This window comes from Falco rusticolus, chromosome 1 (assembly GCF_015220075.1).
Source record: "Falco rusticolus isolate bFalRus1 chromosome 1, bFalRus1.pri, whole genome shotgun sequence".
In the NCBI taxonomy this organism is placed as follows: Eukaryota; Metazoa; Chordata; class Aves; order Falconiformes; family Falconidae; genus Falco; species Falco rusticolus.
This window is the reverse complement of record NC_051187.1, coordinates 67,213,710-67,231,144: the sequence shown is the minus strand read 5'-3', so window position 1 is coordinate 67,231,144 and position 17,435 is coordinate 67,213,710. Positions and strand designations below refer to the sequence as shown.

The window sequence follows — 17,435 nt, the reverse complement described above, 5'->3', positions numbered from 1 at the left end:
TGCAAACAAAATCATAAATGATACTGAATTTTAAATACAAATCTGAATACCTCTGCTACCAGAAATCTTGTTTAACATTTCATAAAATCTGCCCATGGAAATTTAAAATGTCCTGATTTTCTGTAAGCCTATGAGTGAATTATCAAACTGGGATTATCAAACCAAATTCTGCTTATGGATGTTCCAGCACTTTGTGACATTGTTAGAACCTTTTTTGGTTTAAATTCATACAAAGCTCTATTAACATGAATGGACAGTTTGTCTGTACACAAATTTCCTATCTCTAAGATAAGATCTTATGTAGTTAATCTATTTTACAAGTTCTTTATCATGGACTAGATTTTAACCGATATCTCTGCCTTATTATTCCTATCCTCCCAAACTGCACACAATGTCATGTTTTAATTGTACAGTCTGATTCTAATGCAGTCAACAGTTTGCTGTAGTTTGTTTAAAAATATCACATAACATTCTATAATGTAGCGAATTGCCATTGTACTCCTGTTTACATATTATTAATAAACACACAAAAAAAAGTTGTCCTTGGAGACTAAGCATCTGGAATCCTTGAAGATCTGCAGTTGCAAACACCAAAAAGGAAGCACAAACCTTGAAACAATCCATTATCATTAAAAAGTAGCTTGCTGAATTTCCAGTGCAGAATAAATTTATTCCTACATCAGCTAGTCTGACAAAACAAAAACAAAACCCCCAAAACCAACAAAAAAACCCCAAAACACAACTATGAGTAGAGTGTCCCTTGAAGATAAAACACTGCACTTGTTCTGGGCAGTGTTTCAAGGACATGCCATTCAATATACCATTTATAAAAATTCATTCTGGGTAGAGCTGAACACTAAATGTGACAAGAAGAGCACAGGAACTTCTTTTCTACTAATATGGATTTGCAGTCAAGCACCTAGCAGCAGATGAAAAACCAAGGGTAAAGATATACAAGGGTAAGACTGAAGGGATATTTTCTCCTAGTGTGTTTCAAGAAAACTTATGCTTTCAAATAAAGTTTGACTGCAGGTAGGCAAACAGGCTGAAGTTTTGAATAGTTGAAACTACAGCACACATTAGCAGTCTGTTTGTGATCAGAAGGGTACACAGTCAATCTGAAAGCCCAAAGCCAAAAGGAATAAAAAAATATCTGACAGGATCTTGTTTTTCCTAATATGCAGATCTACATTCAAGCAAAAATGGTCCACTTCTTTCTCCTTTATCAAACCTAACTGTGATAAAAATGAAAATATGGTCTTTGTCTGAACATAGTTGCTAAAAAAGCCCATCACCAAATCCCACTATAGAGTGTGGTGAGTTGCAGCCTGCAAAACTTTAGGAGAGTTGAATTTGGAGAAAATTTAGCTTCACTTCTCGAAAACTTTAAAACAAGGGGGTTCTGTATTGTACCCCTACAACCCACACATCAGCAAACATTTTATTAATATTCACAGTTACTCTACAAAGTAAAAAAAAAATCTCCAATATACATTAAAAAGTATGTAATAAAAAATATTCACAGATATGTTCAGCCTGATATATCCATCTGAGCAAAACGTCAAATAAACACTTATAAAAGGTGAATTAACACACAGTATCTAACTCCAAAGCAAGCGAACCACATTTCTGCAAAGCCAGTTGTTAAGAGTTCCTCAAGTATTAGTAGAAACCCCTAAATTTTAAAAGGATGTTTAATACCTTTGAGAGTGTCTGTGCTCTTCTCAGGATCTGGCAAAATGGGATATCACCTTCTAGCATAACGTATGTACTTATTTGAGAAGTTGTGCTACATTGTGTGCAATGACAGAGTGCAGAGCTCTCTATTTGCTAAAGTTATGCACTGATGATAAATTACAAGTGAATTTATTTTTGTACAAATGAACAATCCTAAATGTAAATATTTACTAGAACTTTTGTTACTGTCTTAATCAAAGTCATTAGTTAACTTGCTATTATTGTGGTGCATTAAATGACAACTGGCCTCTATTTTACTTTTTATAAACTTGTCATAAACATAAATACTTATGTTAACCACACTTTATGTTTTAATATTTTATCCCAGATTTTCTGCTAGTCTGGTTACCAGCAGCAGCTGAATTTGTGGACAGATGGAGCAGGAGTTATGTTAAGACTTTTCAGCCTAGGCAAAGTTTAGAAGAGTCTAAATTTCTGTGCCTCTTGAGGGTGTGGAAACAGCAAGTGCAAGAGGGAATAGAAAGTATGTCAGGAGTTTCTAGGACATCCAAGCTTTTCAGCACATGTTGAGGGCTGAAGCATTATGAAGAAGGATTCTCCAGTAGATGGAAATGGCAAATGAAAGGACCATGCTCCTCATAGCTATATGTATCTATGAATGGATACAGAAGGAGGTTCCTTGCCATATCTGAGCTCTCAGAGCTGCCCTTCCTCACCACAGCGTGTACTGGCAACTAAAGGAAAGGGGAGGCTTCCCTCTGATCCTCAGCATGTGAAACCACTTGCCACATTTGGCCTTAGAATGACATTCTCCCTTTGGCAGGGGTAATACCTCTGCTTGCAGTACACAACAGTTAAGCCCCTCAGGAGGACTAGGGTGGCTGAATTTGGGAATCATAAATCAGGCTATGTGATTCAACCATCTTTTTCTCTGCTGCATCCTCCACAAGATTTAGGAAATGCTCCAAGTGACACCACTTCATAAAACCTTATTCCTAAGTAAAATGGGCTATCTCTTTTAATTTATTTTCTCACATAAAACCTCAGTTTATTAAAATCATCAGCTGGTAATAGTGTGTTTCTAAACATGGAGCTTCTAGGATTGTTTGCCACTCAAATGGCACCTTGAGACAAAGAGCATAAGTCCTTTTTTTCAGTCACACATATACTGTGGTACAATCCATGTAATGAATAGTATAAAACATCTTTATTTCGCTTCCAACCCAATATCATAAGTGAAGTTAAGAAAATACAGTCTTTGTACTCACCCCAGCCTTTGGTTTAGCTCCAGAGCTGGCTACCAAACAGGGAGATGCTAGGTCAGGAGCATGGATGTTAGGAGATAAGTTTGTTTGTGAGTGACTTACTGAAGCAACATCCACTCCACTTTCAGAGCCAGATTCAACATCCTGTAAACAAATGCAAGTCTCTTTAGTAAATGTGAATATGAAATAAAAGTCCAGTTCTTCTAAATAATGGAAGTGTTTAGACAGGCTCACTCAAATGTATATGCTTAATTCTCTGTGGAAGAGTAATTCCCCTTGTTCTTTTCCATTACCTACACATACACTTGCTGTCCTCTTCAGTGTGGTGGTTTGCATTAGCTGCTGTTCTGAAATTATAAATCACCATTAACATCAAAGCTATAATTCCCCTAAATGTTAGAATGCAAGGTAAGAAAAATCAGTTTGGGGCTGCAGAAGTCTGACATTCTTCTCTGATGTTCAGTATTTCCTGTGTGCTCCCACCTTCTGTCTCTGGCAGCATTGCAAGCTCAGTGAACATCTGTAAACCATTACACAGCTGAAATGACATCACCATCCAGGAGTTTATACAATTCAGAGGTACAGCTCCCTAGCTTTTTTGGAATCAGCAGACACTTATCAGCCAAATGCTATTTCTGGTTAAAATGCCCTTACTTTTAATGACACTGATTACATTCCTTTTTTGAGAATAAAAAGCAGAAATATAGTATGTTTTATTGTTGAGGAAATAAAAAATACAGGGCTTGCTTGATTTACTGCATAGACTGAGGGCAGGGGATTATACTGCTTGCAGATAAATTGTGACACATGTCTGGCAAAGAGCTGGCTATGTGTAGAACCAGCCGTATACTGTCAGGATTATTAGCCAAGGTGCAGCCTGCATGAATACAGCTACACAATACACAAAAAAAAGGCTGAACTATTAACCCCAGCCAAATCTGTGCTGACAAAGCCTCAGTTTCCTAACAGAAAGTTCCTAGAATAGGCAAAATACGGAGCAGACACATCTCAGGGGTTCTGCTCCTGAACTGGAAAGAAGTGGCAACCCTTTGATTCATAATTCCAGTTAAGCCTCTGGTCTGCCAAACTGAAGCTGCCAATTAGACAGGTGCCTCTAAGCAAGTACGCAAACGTGCCGTTTTCTGAAAAGGGTTAGAAATTAGGGAGAAAGCTGCACTCTAGGTAGGATCATGAATTTGAGTCAGATACTTCCTGCCAGTGAGTACTCTGCAAGTGAAACAACAGGAAATGCAGCAGAGCCATGGAAATGCCTCTGCAGAAGTCAGCTTGGGTACTCTTTAGAAGCTTCTGCTTAGCAGAGCTATGCTGCCACGGTCCAGAACCCTGCTCCCTCCCCTGTTACCCATGTTTTTGCATCACATTCAAATGCTTTGTTACTATAAAATCGATATGAGACTGAACACAATGCATAAACATCCTGAAAACCAAATCTTTTGATCATCTGATTTGTAATACTGAAAGGCTCAAAAATTCGTAGAAAATTAGTCTGCATATGTAGCATATATAACATGTTTGATGCAAGCTGTCTTTCTGGAGGGCTGCTTTGCAGCATGGAAACAGGTACCACCTCTGATTATCATGCAGGCTTACTTATACAGATTGCCTCAACCCTCTTTACTGCTGTAAGAAACTAGTTAAAATGCTGACATGGGTTGGTGAGATACAGAGAGCAGACGTTAATATCATATTTCAGCTTTCCTGTGGCATCAACCCTTAAGGACATACTGTGAGAACATCGATGCCCAGGAGAAAAATGTTTAACTATTAAAAGTGTAATTATGTTATGTCCTTTAAAAATTATATATTTATATAATCTTCAGCTGACCAAACTGAAACTTAAATACAGCTTTTCTCACCTACAGACCACTCACTTGTCTATATAGCAATAATGAAATCTGGCTTCAATAGGAATAACCCTTCATTACTTAAAAGAAAATGCCACTAACAAAAAAAAAAAAAAAAAAAAAAAAAAGATCTGAATATCTGAATGTTAGCCTAGTGATCTTAGAGCTGTATTTCTCAGGTTTCTTAAATTGAAAACCAGCTGCAGCACACGTGGGTGAAATTAACAGGAAGCCTGCATGAGAACACCTCGGGTCAGCCATTTCATGTTCTTGTTCTTCATAGTTACATGTGTAAACATTTTTCAGAAAAAAAGAACACATCAATCATGTTTGTGAGCTGTCCAGTCTCCATTCAGACTACTCTCAGCAAGGAATCGTCACATTTAAATTAAGAAAAGAATTAAATAAATTTAAGCAATTAAAGTGCACAGTTTTGCCCAGAAACTTATTTTGAATGACAGAGGATTTCATAAGTGTGTCTATGCCAAAAATTTCATGGACCCTCCCACTAGCAGAAAAGCAAGATGTGTAGCTCAGACTTACTTTCAGTTCTAGCTATTTAATATCAAATGACACATACACATACGCTCTGAGACTGGTGTGATCCTGACTCTGTGCTGAATCTTCATGTATAGTAAGCAATAATTAGAGTGCCAGACATTTATTGAATCTTGTTGATCTCCCTTTCTTTCACCTGGGAGCTCTGAAACTCTCATTTATGAAATGATGCCAAAAGGAAATACTGGATGCTAATATTACTGCCTTCAAACAAAAATACAAGACAAAAATCTTTACAAAAAGAGCTTTAGTTCTGAAACCAAGGAGCCAATAAATGTGAGGAATGAATGAAAAGAAAAATAAAAATTGAAATAAACCCAGATTTTTCTTAGAAAAATAAGAAAGATTAGCAAACTAGCTTACAGGTATATGCCTCCGTTTGTATGTCGGGGTGCTGGATGGGGAGGAGCCTGCACTGAGAGCATTTTCAATATCCTGGTCAAGCTGGTCCAGTTTCATAATTAACAGCACCATTGAATCCAGTCGTGATTGATCCCGATCTTCCGTTACTTCCTAAGGAACAGAACATATAATTGTTAAATCTGAAATGACATTACTTGGAAAGAATAAGCTTAAATTAAGAAAGCTTTGTTTATTAATTTGGCATAAAAGTACATTGAATAATAATCAGAAAAATTCTTTTTTTTTTTTTTTTTTAAAATACCCTTTATGTAATTAATTCACTGAGCATTGACTTACTGCTGGGAAAACTCCGTATTAATATTCAATATACATCAACTATAGCGATTAAATTTTTAGAAAAGCACAATTGTTTGGTGCAAATGCATCATTACAATTTCCTTGATACACATACTCTTTAAAGAGCTACTGATTCTAAACACTCCTTCACATATTCACACCAAATTAATTAATTTTATTGAAAAATACAAATGATGAAGGTTAATGTATGATTGAAATGGGAGAGAAGGAATTTCAAAGAAGCCATTTGCCAGCTGAGGATAACTACAACTACTTTCCCTTGTGGAACTTATCAGCATAACTATGTTTTGTCAGTGCTTGACAGAGATTTCTGTTCTGGTTGGAAATTCTTGATATACATGAAATACGTTAACATTGTAGTAGACACAGCATTGTAGATCCTCTGACTGGAAAGAGGAAAGGTTGAGGGCTATTCACACCACAGTCAAACACCTAGTTTATTCAGCTTATTTCCCTGTACTGCATTTGTAACAAATTGAGACAGAGATGATCCTCCAAAGAGCAACTCAAAGCAAGATCTTCAGTTGGATGGACTAAATAATGCTCTCAAGGAGTTCCTCCCTCTCTTTCCCCATTATATAGAGAGTTAACACAGAAGTTAACCAACTAGTCTGCCTCAAAGTTCAGGAATATGAAAAACCTTCCCTGGTTCCTGTACAGGTTTTCACAATAGAAAGTTAGAAAATAGGAAGTTCCATTAACTGAGAAATAATATTTTTGTAAATCCTTCTCAAGAAATAGAAATGCAGATGTTATAATTACTTCATTGTGTCCAAAAAGTGGGTAATATAAATGCCAAAATCAGCCTTTTTTGATAGTCATTAAACTGTTTTTCAGGCTAAACAGCAATTTCTGCAGTTAGGATTTCATTAGTGATTGACTGCTTCAAAGGTGTTGCAAAACACGAATTAAATGATTCCTGCTAGAATTAAAGGAATTGTACAGATAATATAGTCATATAAAACATGGCCTACATGGTCTTTATGTGAAGACAGAGGTGATGAAGGCTAGTTAACTAAATCTTAGAAAAGCAGGAATACAAATCTGTCAGTCTGTAGCAGAGTTATGAGCAACATTCATAGCAAAGACCCAACCCAGGAAAGCTGTATTTAAATTTTATTACAACATGATGTTCTGGATTGGTTTACTGAAAAAGCTGAAGAATTTTCAGGACCTCCTGATGAACCTGAACTGAGTTTTGAATGACCCTGAGAGACTATTACCTCAAAACAACATAGCAATCAGTGAAATTAGTTAAATTTCACTTTCTTTCAAACTGAAAACACAATGTCCCGGATGATTCACTGAAACTCCATGTATCTTCATTTTAACTGATGTTAAATTGATGTCTGAAGTTTGAAAATATCAGTTGTTTCATCTAATCGGCATGGGTGCAGAAAGCCCAGCGGAGCAAATAGGGGTGTGCTAATAAAGGAGACATTACCTCCTTTTGGCATAGGGATACATTTGCCATGGTGGGTGAGATTATAGCCAGTTTACCCATCCAGAGTGGAGCCAGTGCTGCTACCAAAACTAGCCTCTTAGACAGTCCCCTGTCTATTTATTTCTATTGGTTTTGCTTGGAAATATACCACTGGAAAGGCTAATCAACCTAAAATTTACACTTAAACCCCAAAAGTTAACTCCCACACCACAATGAGTGGTAGTGACTGGCTGATTTTTTTTAGGATTTTTTTTTTTTGTGGGGTTTATTTCAGACTAGAGAGATAACAGGCATTTTACTTTAAAAAAAAAAAAAAATATCTGGAGTTTTACCCAAGCAAATTGTTTGACTTATCCTGCCAAAAAAGCATAAACTTGCTCTGTATGTAGCAGACTGAGGATGCTGGAGAAGAATCTGCTGAAATGATGAGGTGGCAAAATATTGCTCAAAGTTATATTCAGGCTTGACACAGCACGCTGGCTTTGCAGGCAAACACCACTTTCAGAAAACAATAATATTATCAGTATGGAGTTCAGCTGTCCTGTTCAGAAGTCTTAGCAATGGTTTGTGGCTCTGACTGCTGTTGACATCAACCTTGTTATGAGAAGTTTTAACATTTTAACTGTAGTTTCTATTTTTACAATTTACTGAATAACACAATAATCACCTTCTCTTTGGCCAGGGCACTATTAAATTGTATACATGAAAGCCTAAACACTATACCAAAAGTTTAATATATACAAATAAAAAAGGCTAATCTTGAGTTGAAAATTCAGTAAAACACATTAAATAAAAATTATTTCAAGATTAATTTATTTTTAGACAATTTTACCCTTGATATTATCTAATAAAATTCCAGGAGCTTTATAGCCTATTTGTCTTTTTTGTATCTCCCTTGTGTGTATATTCTGAGATTTTATTACTGAATTGTGATATGAACTAAAGCCAGCAAGATATTAGCAATTAATTTGTTTTCTTTTGAAAACACAGTATTTCCTTTGCATCCAATCTTTCACAATTTTCCCCACTGATAGCTGGTTACCTTCCAAATTAGAATGCAAAAATATAGATAACATTCATAGAATTATACAGAAATCTTACCTGTATGATTATGAAGTAAAAACAGGCATTAGAAGGTGCCTGGTCAAAGACACCCTTACAACCTTAATTTCTGCCTTAAGGCATTTGCATTGGGCAATTCAGGAAGGTATCATAAATATATACACTAGGTCAACTTGAGATGTTATTTGTATGGAAATTTTATTTTTAACATGTCTCCACACAAAGAGGAAATACTTAGGTCATATACTGGAGGAAACAATATTTCTTTTAGTTTGCATCCTCATTGGTGTGATAAAGGAGCTAGTTAAATATGAATACAGTCATATTTAGCACAGAAAGCACTGTAACTGTTCCTAGAATGAAGGATGCTTGAATTACTCTTAAATTAAGTATTAAAACCCCAAAGTAAAGGTCATATTACGAGAAATCCAAATGTTTTTACAAGCAGTTCACAAGCCCTCTTGTTATCATCAATAAACAATGCTAATAAAATGAAAACACTTCTGATAACATGGTTGCAAATGAAATTCACCCACTCTTTTAGACACTTTCGTAACTTTGGAGCTTATTGAAAAGAATAGCACTGTTTTTTCCCCCCTGGGTACTCCTATGTCTTCAACTGTTTATCTTTTTACTACAAGCTGCTTTGTGCTTGCATTTACAAACAGAGTTTGTTTATTAACATGATGTCCCTATAGCACTCTGCATGGAGAACACCTGGCAATTTCTGAAAATAACATTCTTTGTGCATAATGTTATATTTTTTATTTTGAACATTTGATGGATAAAGAACAAACATGTAGTGGCAGCATTAATCAGAGATCAGAGTATTTCTTAAATGTACTCCCCCCCCCTTTTTTTTTTTTAAGGTGGCAAAAGTTTTATACACCTGTATTATCACTTCATTGCAATGATTTTAACCAACTCAAACAAAAGAAACCAGTTAAGGAGTACAACACAAGTTAAGCCTGGATTTAGTACATCCATTTTTTCTTATCAGGGTATGGCAAAACTATTGAAGCAGACACCGTTCACTTCCTTTCTCTCTTAAACCCTGTATTTATTTGTGTTTTTCTCCTCCTCCTGTAGCTGCTTTTCCTATTGTAATCCCTTTCCCCACATACCTCTTTCAGCTGAGTAGAACTGAAGCAAAGAGTACCTTTTGGAAAGAAGTTTGTACTGTTAAGAGTAAAGCCTATTTTAGTTTTACAGCAAAAATTTTGTACAGAAGCAGTTAGTACAAAAGCAACTTTCTGCTTTTAGTACCTTCAGGAGGATTGATTCACTCCCACTTTTCCTGTAAGTGCTCCTTTTCAAAGCATCTGCTAGTTTCTGGGTGAGAGCAGACTGCGATTAGTGTCAGCAGGGTCCCTTGTGCTTAAGGAGAGAAGAGAATGTCCCACCCCAAACAGCCCCCTATAGGGCCATCAGGGCACCACCAGCCTCACTCCCTGACTGTCTTGTGTCAAGATGCTCCTAATTTCTTTGGAGGCTTTGGTTTCTAAAGGTAAGTCTTTTGGTCAGCTGACAAGGTGAGCTTGATTACCCACAAAAGAAAGAGATCTTTTATGGAAAGAGTTGGCTAAGTTTTTTCTGGTATTCTTGATCTGCAGCCAGCTGGACTGACTTAAAAATCTTGTATTAATGCTATGTATTTCAGATGGCATTAAATTACTCATTCTTGTCTCTCCTTGCTAAAAAGTACCCTTTTGAAAAAATATAAAGTTATTAAACCACTGATTTTATACTGTGAAAATTTTCATCTGAGCTGAAAACAAAGATGAATGCAAAATGTGCTATTTTGTAATTAATCTGTTGATTTTTACTAGCAGGTGTATAAATCTGATGTGCAATTTTCATTCTTCTACATTGCAGTGTACAGTCAAAAAACATTGAAAAATACCTAAGAAATCTATCTTTCCATAAATTTTACACTCTACAGCATCATCTTAGAGTCCTGTTCTTCACTATATTGGAGGCATTGCAGGCAAAGAACATTTAAACACAATGAAAAAACTAAAGTGCTCTCTTCCTTTTTGACATAAGACACAAGGCCTAGATACCAGGAAAAAATCACAGTAAGATTACTATTATGCATCATATTTTTGACTATTATTTAGAATAGACTGAAAATGGAACAGATAGCATAAGCTTGCACGTGCACAGGTGAGGACACATGTTCATGCATGTAGCTATCCCTACACATTCATGCAAGTTTTTGGGAAAGTAGCTTTTTTTCCCTAATTTTTCTTACCAGAACTTTAGATAGCTGACTTAATTTTTCCAAATATAAAGTATTCAATAGTACAGGTTTAAGTGAACTTTTTAATTCCTGTTAAACCCACAAATAAGTTATGTTTGCAAAAGTGAAGTCTTCAGAGGCACTTGACTACTATATAGTGTAGTAATTACGAGTCTCACTAGCATGTCCTTAAAAGAAATGTAATAAATACAATTACATCAGAAAATCAGCCTCTGAATAACATACTCTTTTAACAAAACACATGCTTTTTATATTTCCAGACAAAAAATATGGCTGCTTCTGTGGAACACAGTGCTTGCAGGGATAGTGCTGCACCCTCTGGGGAAAAGAGGAAAATGTGTTGGAAAATGACAGAGAGCATAAAATCTAAATATACCCAAGCTCATAAGTTCCAGTAATTGGAAGATTTCAGGACTAGAAGTGAGGCGAAGCTTCTCCATTTTTCTAATTTTTCACAGGATCTTTCAAACTCATGCTATTCACAGATACGGCCTCCTCAACTTAATCTTATTTCCACTGTAGAGACTTGCCACCTTTCATGTTCAAAGCTAATGTAATACAAACAAAAGCATTCCTCTTTAGTAACTTCCTTCCTACAGCTGTTTTTGCCTAAACACATATTCAGCCTGTAGGCTGTGCCCTATTTTAGTTCAGGCAGTTTTGATTATAGTTTTCCATTTTTCATGTCAGCCAAATAAACTATCTAGAAGAGATGTTATTTTGATAACGAAATTTAGCAATTGATTATTAATGAGAAGGAAAATCACTCAAAAAACTCGGGGCAATACATTCTGAAGAATCATTACTACATGGCTACTCAGCAGGGACAGCAGGCAATAGTTACTCATGAAGTGGTTACTCTTGAAACACAAGAGCTCGGCGGTAAGAAGAAACTAAGTCAATCAGGGTTGCTTTCTAGCTAATGTCATGTTACCATAAGTAGATATTAATAGAAGCCAGACTTCTCAGACTGTCATTACTGTGTTAACATTATACCAGTACTCCTGCAATACTAACGCAAAAAATAATTGGAGGCACTAATTCAGGTAACCAACAGAAGCAAAACAAGCATAAAATTAACAACTCTAAGTGATATATCTTATCCAATGTATAATATAATTATATATGTATACATATATATGTACGTGTATAAATATATATGTATACACATGTAAATATCAATACAATTTCATAAACTACAGATTATGGGTGAAATCCAGATCTCTACCTTAGGAGTTACAAAGTAGTAAGTTAAAAACAAAGTTACAAAACAGTAGCCTTTGTGATGGCACCCAGCTCTCAGTAATCATTCCTAATTTAGCATCATGTCAGGATTATGACTATGAATATTTGCCAAAATCACATTCCATAGAGGCATGGAGTAGAACATGAACATAATCTGTCTTTGCTCGGTGGCAAAAAAATATAGTTAAACATAAAATCATTAATCATGCATTTTCCAGCATAAAAATATTGAATTAATTTCCAGTTTCTTCCTTTAACTTCATATTTTGTACATTATAAATATCATACGACTTCTAAAAGTCACCTCTCACGACTACACTTTTATAGCTATAGCTTAGCAAAGTAAGCAAAATGCAAGTGTTTATGTTTACTGAACCCTATTTCTATTTGATATGAGGAGAAAAACTTCTGCTTTCTGGAGAATACTATGACAGTAATCTGAGCACTAATAGACTGAAAAAACACTGAGATTAAATAGAACTTTGATTAAGTAAATGTAAGTGATAGACAAATAATGCTGCATGTTTTATATTATTGCAAAACTACTTCAGATCTAGTAATTTTGTGTAAAATCAACAAGAAAATACTTCAGTGAACTTCTTACTGCTTTCCTGTTATGCTATAAATCAGAGTAAATCATGGCAAAACAGTGACTTTTAATCATCAGCAATGAAAATAAGCATTAGTGACATGAAATTTAGCTTGGATATGTGTCTATCGGCATGTGTTTTACAAATACACAAATAAGTGAGCCTATTTGTGTACTTATATTTCATATCCCTATTTTATAGATTGGTGGAAAGGGAGTTGTTTTGTTTTGTTTTAGTTTTGCAGTTAAATCAGAGGGAGGGTTTTCCTTTTAGGATATCTGTTCTGGTCTCTGTAATTTCATTTAAGCCTAATTTTAAAGGCTTTTTGATTTATCAGACTAAATATTTGAAGTAAATTAAGACAGAAAAAATTATGCCAATGATCACTCACAGGGGTGCTCATATCTACTGAAATCAAATGAATTAAGAATAATTTATTTGAGACTGTGGAAAGTCTAAACTCCAAATTGTATCACCTGAAAGGAACAACATGTGAGAAAATGTGAGTAAAATGGTCACAAATCACTGAGTCTCTGAGTTTATCTATTATTATCCATTGGATTTTATAATATTAAAAATGTTATATCACAATTTTGTTATCTGTAAAACAATTAGTCTTACTGAAGACTTAAATTTCCATAATATTAGAAATTAACTTATCTGGGCGGTACAACTGATAATTTGTAAATCGATATTTGAACTATGACAAGTTATTCGGACTGCAACTGTCTGTTCATCCAGTTTGGAAGTGCTTAAGAATAAGAGTTACAGGTGTCTGGATTCCTGCATAAACACTTAAGACACCCCATTCTTAAAAGCAAATTCAGACTTAGGGAAATATAACTGAACATATGACAGACACAGAAGATTTCATATATTTGGCCTGTTAGCATACTTCATAACTTACTTGTGATTTGTTCCTCTTGAAGACATGACACACTCCTGGAAACACAAAGTTGAGGATAATTATGAGCCAGCAATGCAACCTCATGGCAAAAAAAGACCAAAAGTATCTGGGCTGCACTAGGAAGAATGTTGCCAGCAGGACAAAGGGGTGGATCCTTCCCCTCTATTCAACCATGGTGAGAGACATCTGGGTTCAGTGCTGTTTCCAGTCCTGGACTCCCCAGGTCAAGAGAGACATGGACATACCAGATCAAGTCCAGTGAAGATGATTAAAGGATTGGAGCATCTTTCATGTGAGGAGAGGCTGAAAAAGCTGGAACTGTTTAGGTTGGGCAAGGCTCAGGAGGGATCTATTTAATGAGTGAATATGAAGATAGAGCCAGGCACTTAGCGGTACCCAGAGACAACACAAGAGACAAATGGGAACAACCAAGACACAAGACGACCTAAGAAAAAAACCCAAACAAACAAACAAACCAAAAAAAAGGGCAACTGAGCAGTGGAATAGGTTGCCCAGAGATTTTATGGAGTTTCCATCATGGAGATATTAAAAATCTGACTGGATGCAGTCCTAGGCAAACTGTTCTGACTCTGCTTAGAGTAGCCAATCTCAAAAGGTGTCTTCCAACCTCAATCGTTTTGTGATTCTGTGATAGTTTTTAACACTTCTTGCAACATGCTTTTTAAAGTGGACAGAAATGATATAGTGTAACATTTAGGACATTTTGCTCAAATCATTCTCTCCACCTGTGATCTTCTCACCTCAATTTCTTCACTTTTGTCAGTCTTATGGTTTAAAAGAGACAAAGAATAGGTACATAGACAAAATGAAACAAAACAAAATAAGGCTTATAATACATTGGTTGGGTAGAACTTCAGAGGTCTCTAGACCAACTTTCTGCTCAAGTAGAGCCAGCTGTGAGATCAGACCAAGCTGTTCAGGGCTTGCTTCACTCAGGTTGTAGAAATCCCCAAGGACAGAGAATGCACAGCCTCTCCGGGCAACTTGCTTTCATCCATAACTGTCATCATGGGAGAAAAACCCAACCCTTTTATCTGTCATTTAATTTAGAGGTCATCTAATGCATTTCAAACTTGGAAGTAAGGAATTTACAAGTGGGAAGCTAATCCAATACTTTCAATTTTACATTGCGCTGAGGACAGTATAAAAAGGATGGTGGGAGATTTGTCTTCCAGTTTACCAATGAGAACTTAGAAACCAGGTGATGGCTACTACCTGTATGAAGTCTATTAGTGACATTCTACCCCATGATACCTGAAGATACTGCAATAGCAGCACTGAGCAGTCTCCTGAAATTAATGGGATTCTTCCCATGATAGCAGTGGACTTTGAATCAAGTCTAAGACAGACATGACAATTAAAATCCACAAACCATTGTACACTCTAACTTCTCCCAGGAAACAAACAGAAGTGCTTGTCTTACATGATTATTATGCTACCCTAGTAAATGAAGAGTGTTAATACAGGTTGCACTGTCAGCTCAATCCTTGTAGATAAGGTATCTGTTCATTAATATGATTGCAATGTAAAAAAATGAAAAAAGCCTATAAAAAAATGCAACAACAACACCCCACCCCCCCCGCTAATAATACCTTAATCAATTTGCTTATTATTTGTGTGCATGGGGAGAGAGTCTCCACTGATGGTTTCAAGTCCAGTTAATGTAACAGGTTGCAGAAAATTTCCTATATTCACTTTTCTTTGCAAACAAAATGTTTGTGTAAAAGCTAGGAGGCATTATAAAACAAATGTGCTGTTATACAAAGATTATAACAAATCCTTATGTGAGAAGAGCAGGTATAGCTGGTTACTTAGCCTTGTAAATCTTGCCATGGGGGCTTAGCTTGAAGACATCCAAGTTTTCATCTGGTGGTTGGTTTTTTTTTTGGTTTTTTTTTTGGTTTTTTTTGTTGTTTTTTTTTTAAATTAAATATTTAACTGCCTCTGCCTTTTAGTTTAGTTTTATATTACTCTTTTGAGTCCTGTGGGTATTTATACTTCTATGTATTTACAAGTCACACACACATGCACTCTGATTTGTGCAGTAAAAAGCACTTGTACATTGAGAATAAGTTTAATATTTGGTATTTTCTAAATGCAGAAATAAATATAACAAGTTTAAATGGAGATACTGATTAAAAGAAAAATAGATTGGGTTGGCTCATTACCAAAAGTTGCCTGAGAATTTTTATATATTGGATGACAAAATGTAGGAACGTTCTGTAACAGTCTGTAACTCACTGAAATCATCCCAGAGCTTACAGCATCTAAGAAACTTGTCATTATTTAGATATCTATCTAGAAACAGAAGAATCTGCAGTTATCTTTCTGAGTTTTGGTAATATTGCTCAAGTTAGCAGTTTACATGAGAGATTCACTAGGCCTCTCTGCTAAACACAGTTTCCAATCCCTCTCATGTCTGGAGGAGGCTGTTAGAAGAGAAAGGGAATCAAGGAAAGCCAAGATAGGGTGCATTTAACAAGAGTATTTTCTTCCTCTGTATCCTGAAGCATGACTAGACTATGGAGACCTCTGTAAAAAGGCAAGAAAATATGGAACTTCAGAGCTGATGATGAAAAGAATGAGGTGGAGGATGCAATGTGGAGAGAAGAGCTCAGGTTCTTGTACTGAAAGCTGTATGACACAGGTACATACCAACCACACTGAATCTCAGGGAGTCCAAGCAACCCCATGTCTGAAAGAACACCCAGGATCAAGGCACAAAAAGTGTGAAGCCAAGTGCATAAGACCTACTTTGAAAGAGTCACCAGTTAATCTGCTCTACTGCAGAATGGACCTACTTCATTTGTGCAGTGAGGAAAGTATGACAGCACCACTTGAGAATCAAACCCCATAAACCACTCTCCAACTTCTTCCAGGTGAGAAATAGAAATTACTTTCTTAGATGGTTAAAATACTAATCTATCAATTTAAGAGTTAAATTAAGAATGCAGGTTGAAAGACGCAAGGCGATGTGATGTGGAGTGGGTTGCTCTATGTATGACATGACAAGACGCAGTTACAGTCCTATTGTCAAGATGGGCAAAATGGAAGACAATTTTATTTTTTTGTGCTATTTAGCAGCACTGAAGTGCAGCACTGCAGATCAGATAATAAGGCTTGTAGAATAATGAAGGAACAAATAAGTTTTGTTCCTTCACCACTAGGGTGAAAAAAATACTAAAAATGTAAGACAATGGCTAGGAGACTGGGAAATATTGATGCTAATTCAAACAGGACACTTTTGTGGTACAGAAAACTACAGAAATGCAAAAGTGAAGTTAGATGTAGAAGAGCAAATTTCACAGAAGTTTCATAACATGCAAAATTTTCTTAAACTGTTAATTTTCTGTCCCTGCATAGATCATCCTTTCATAAAAAGCTATTTGGGAATCTCTTCTAAATATTTTGTGTTACTTCTGGTTCATTTAATCAGGAAAAAATGCACTAACTGAAGAGTTTTAAAGTCATGCAAGTGACCTGAGAAAATTATTTAAAGTTTTTCTTCTGCTTACTGTTGTGGCAGATGTAGCAATGGATGATGAAGGCTGTTGCCAACTTCCAGAAGTTATAACAATGTCATGTGTTTCTTGTGCAGATGTTTCGTGACAAATACAGGAGGGAAGCTGAGAATTTAAATTCTTCTCTAATAAGACTGAATTTGTTTAGAAACAGTGAACTTAAAAAAAAAAATAGTGCTGTTTCTTTCAGAGGCAGAATGTTCTCTGCAACAAAAATACTGGAACTGATTCTCAGCATGCTACTTATGTTTGCATGTGACTTTTATGTCATAATTG

General features: G+C 35.8%; 1 protein-coding gene across 1 annotated transcript in view; it reads right to left on the bottom strand.

The window, feature by feature from the left end:
• DLC1 (DLC1 Rho GTPase activating protein) overlaps positions 1–17,435 on the bottom strand; it is a 230,715-nt gene that overhangs the window by 166,426 nt on the left and 46,854 nt on the right. The window contains exons 3-4 of the mRNA XM_037382406.1: positions 5,750–5,899; positions 2,967–3,107 (exon numbers count right to left, since the gene is read on the bottom strand). Of these exons, the coding sequence (XP_037238303.1) occupies positions 2,967–3,107; positions 5,750–5,899 (291 nt within the window). The remainder of the gene's footprint in view (positions 1–2,966; positions 3,108–5,749; positions 5,900–17,435) is intronic.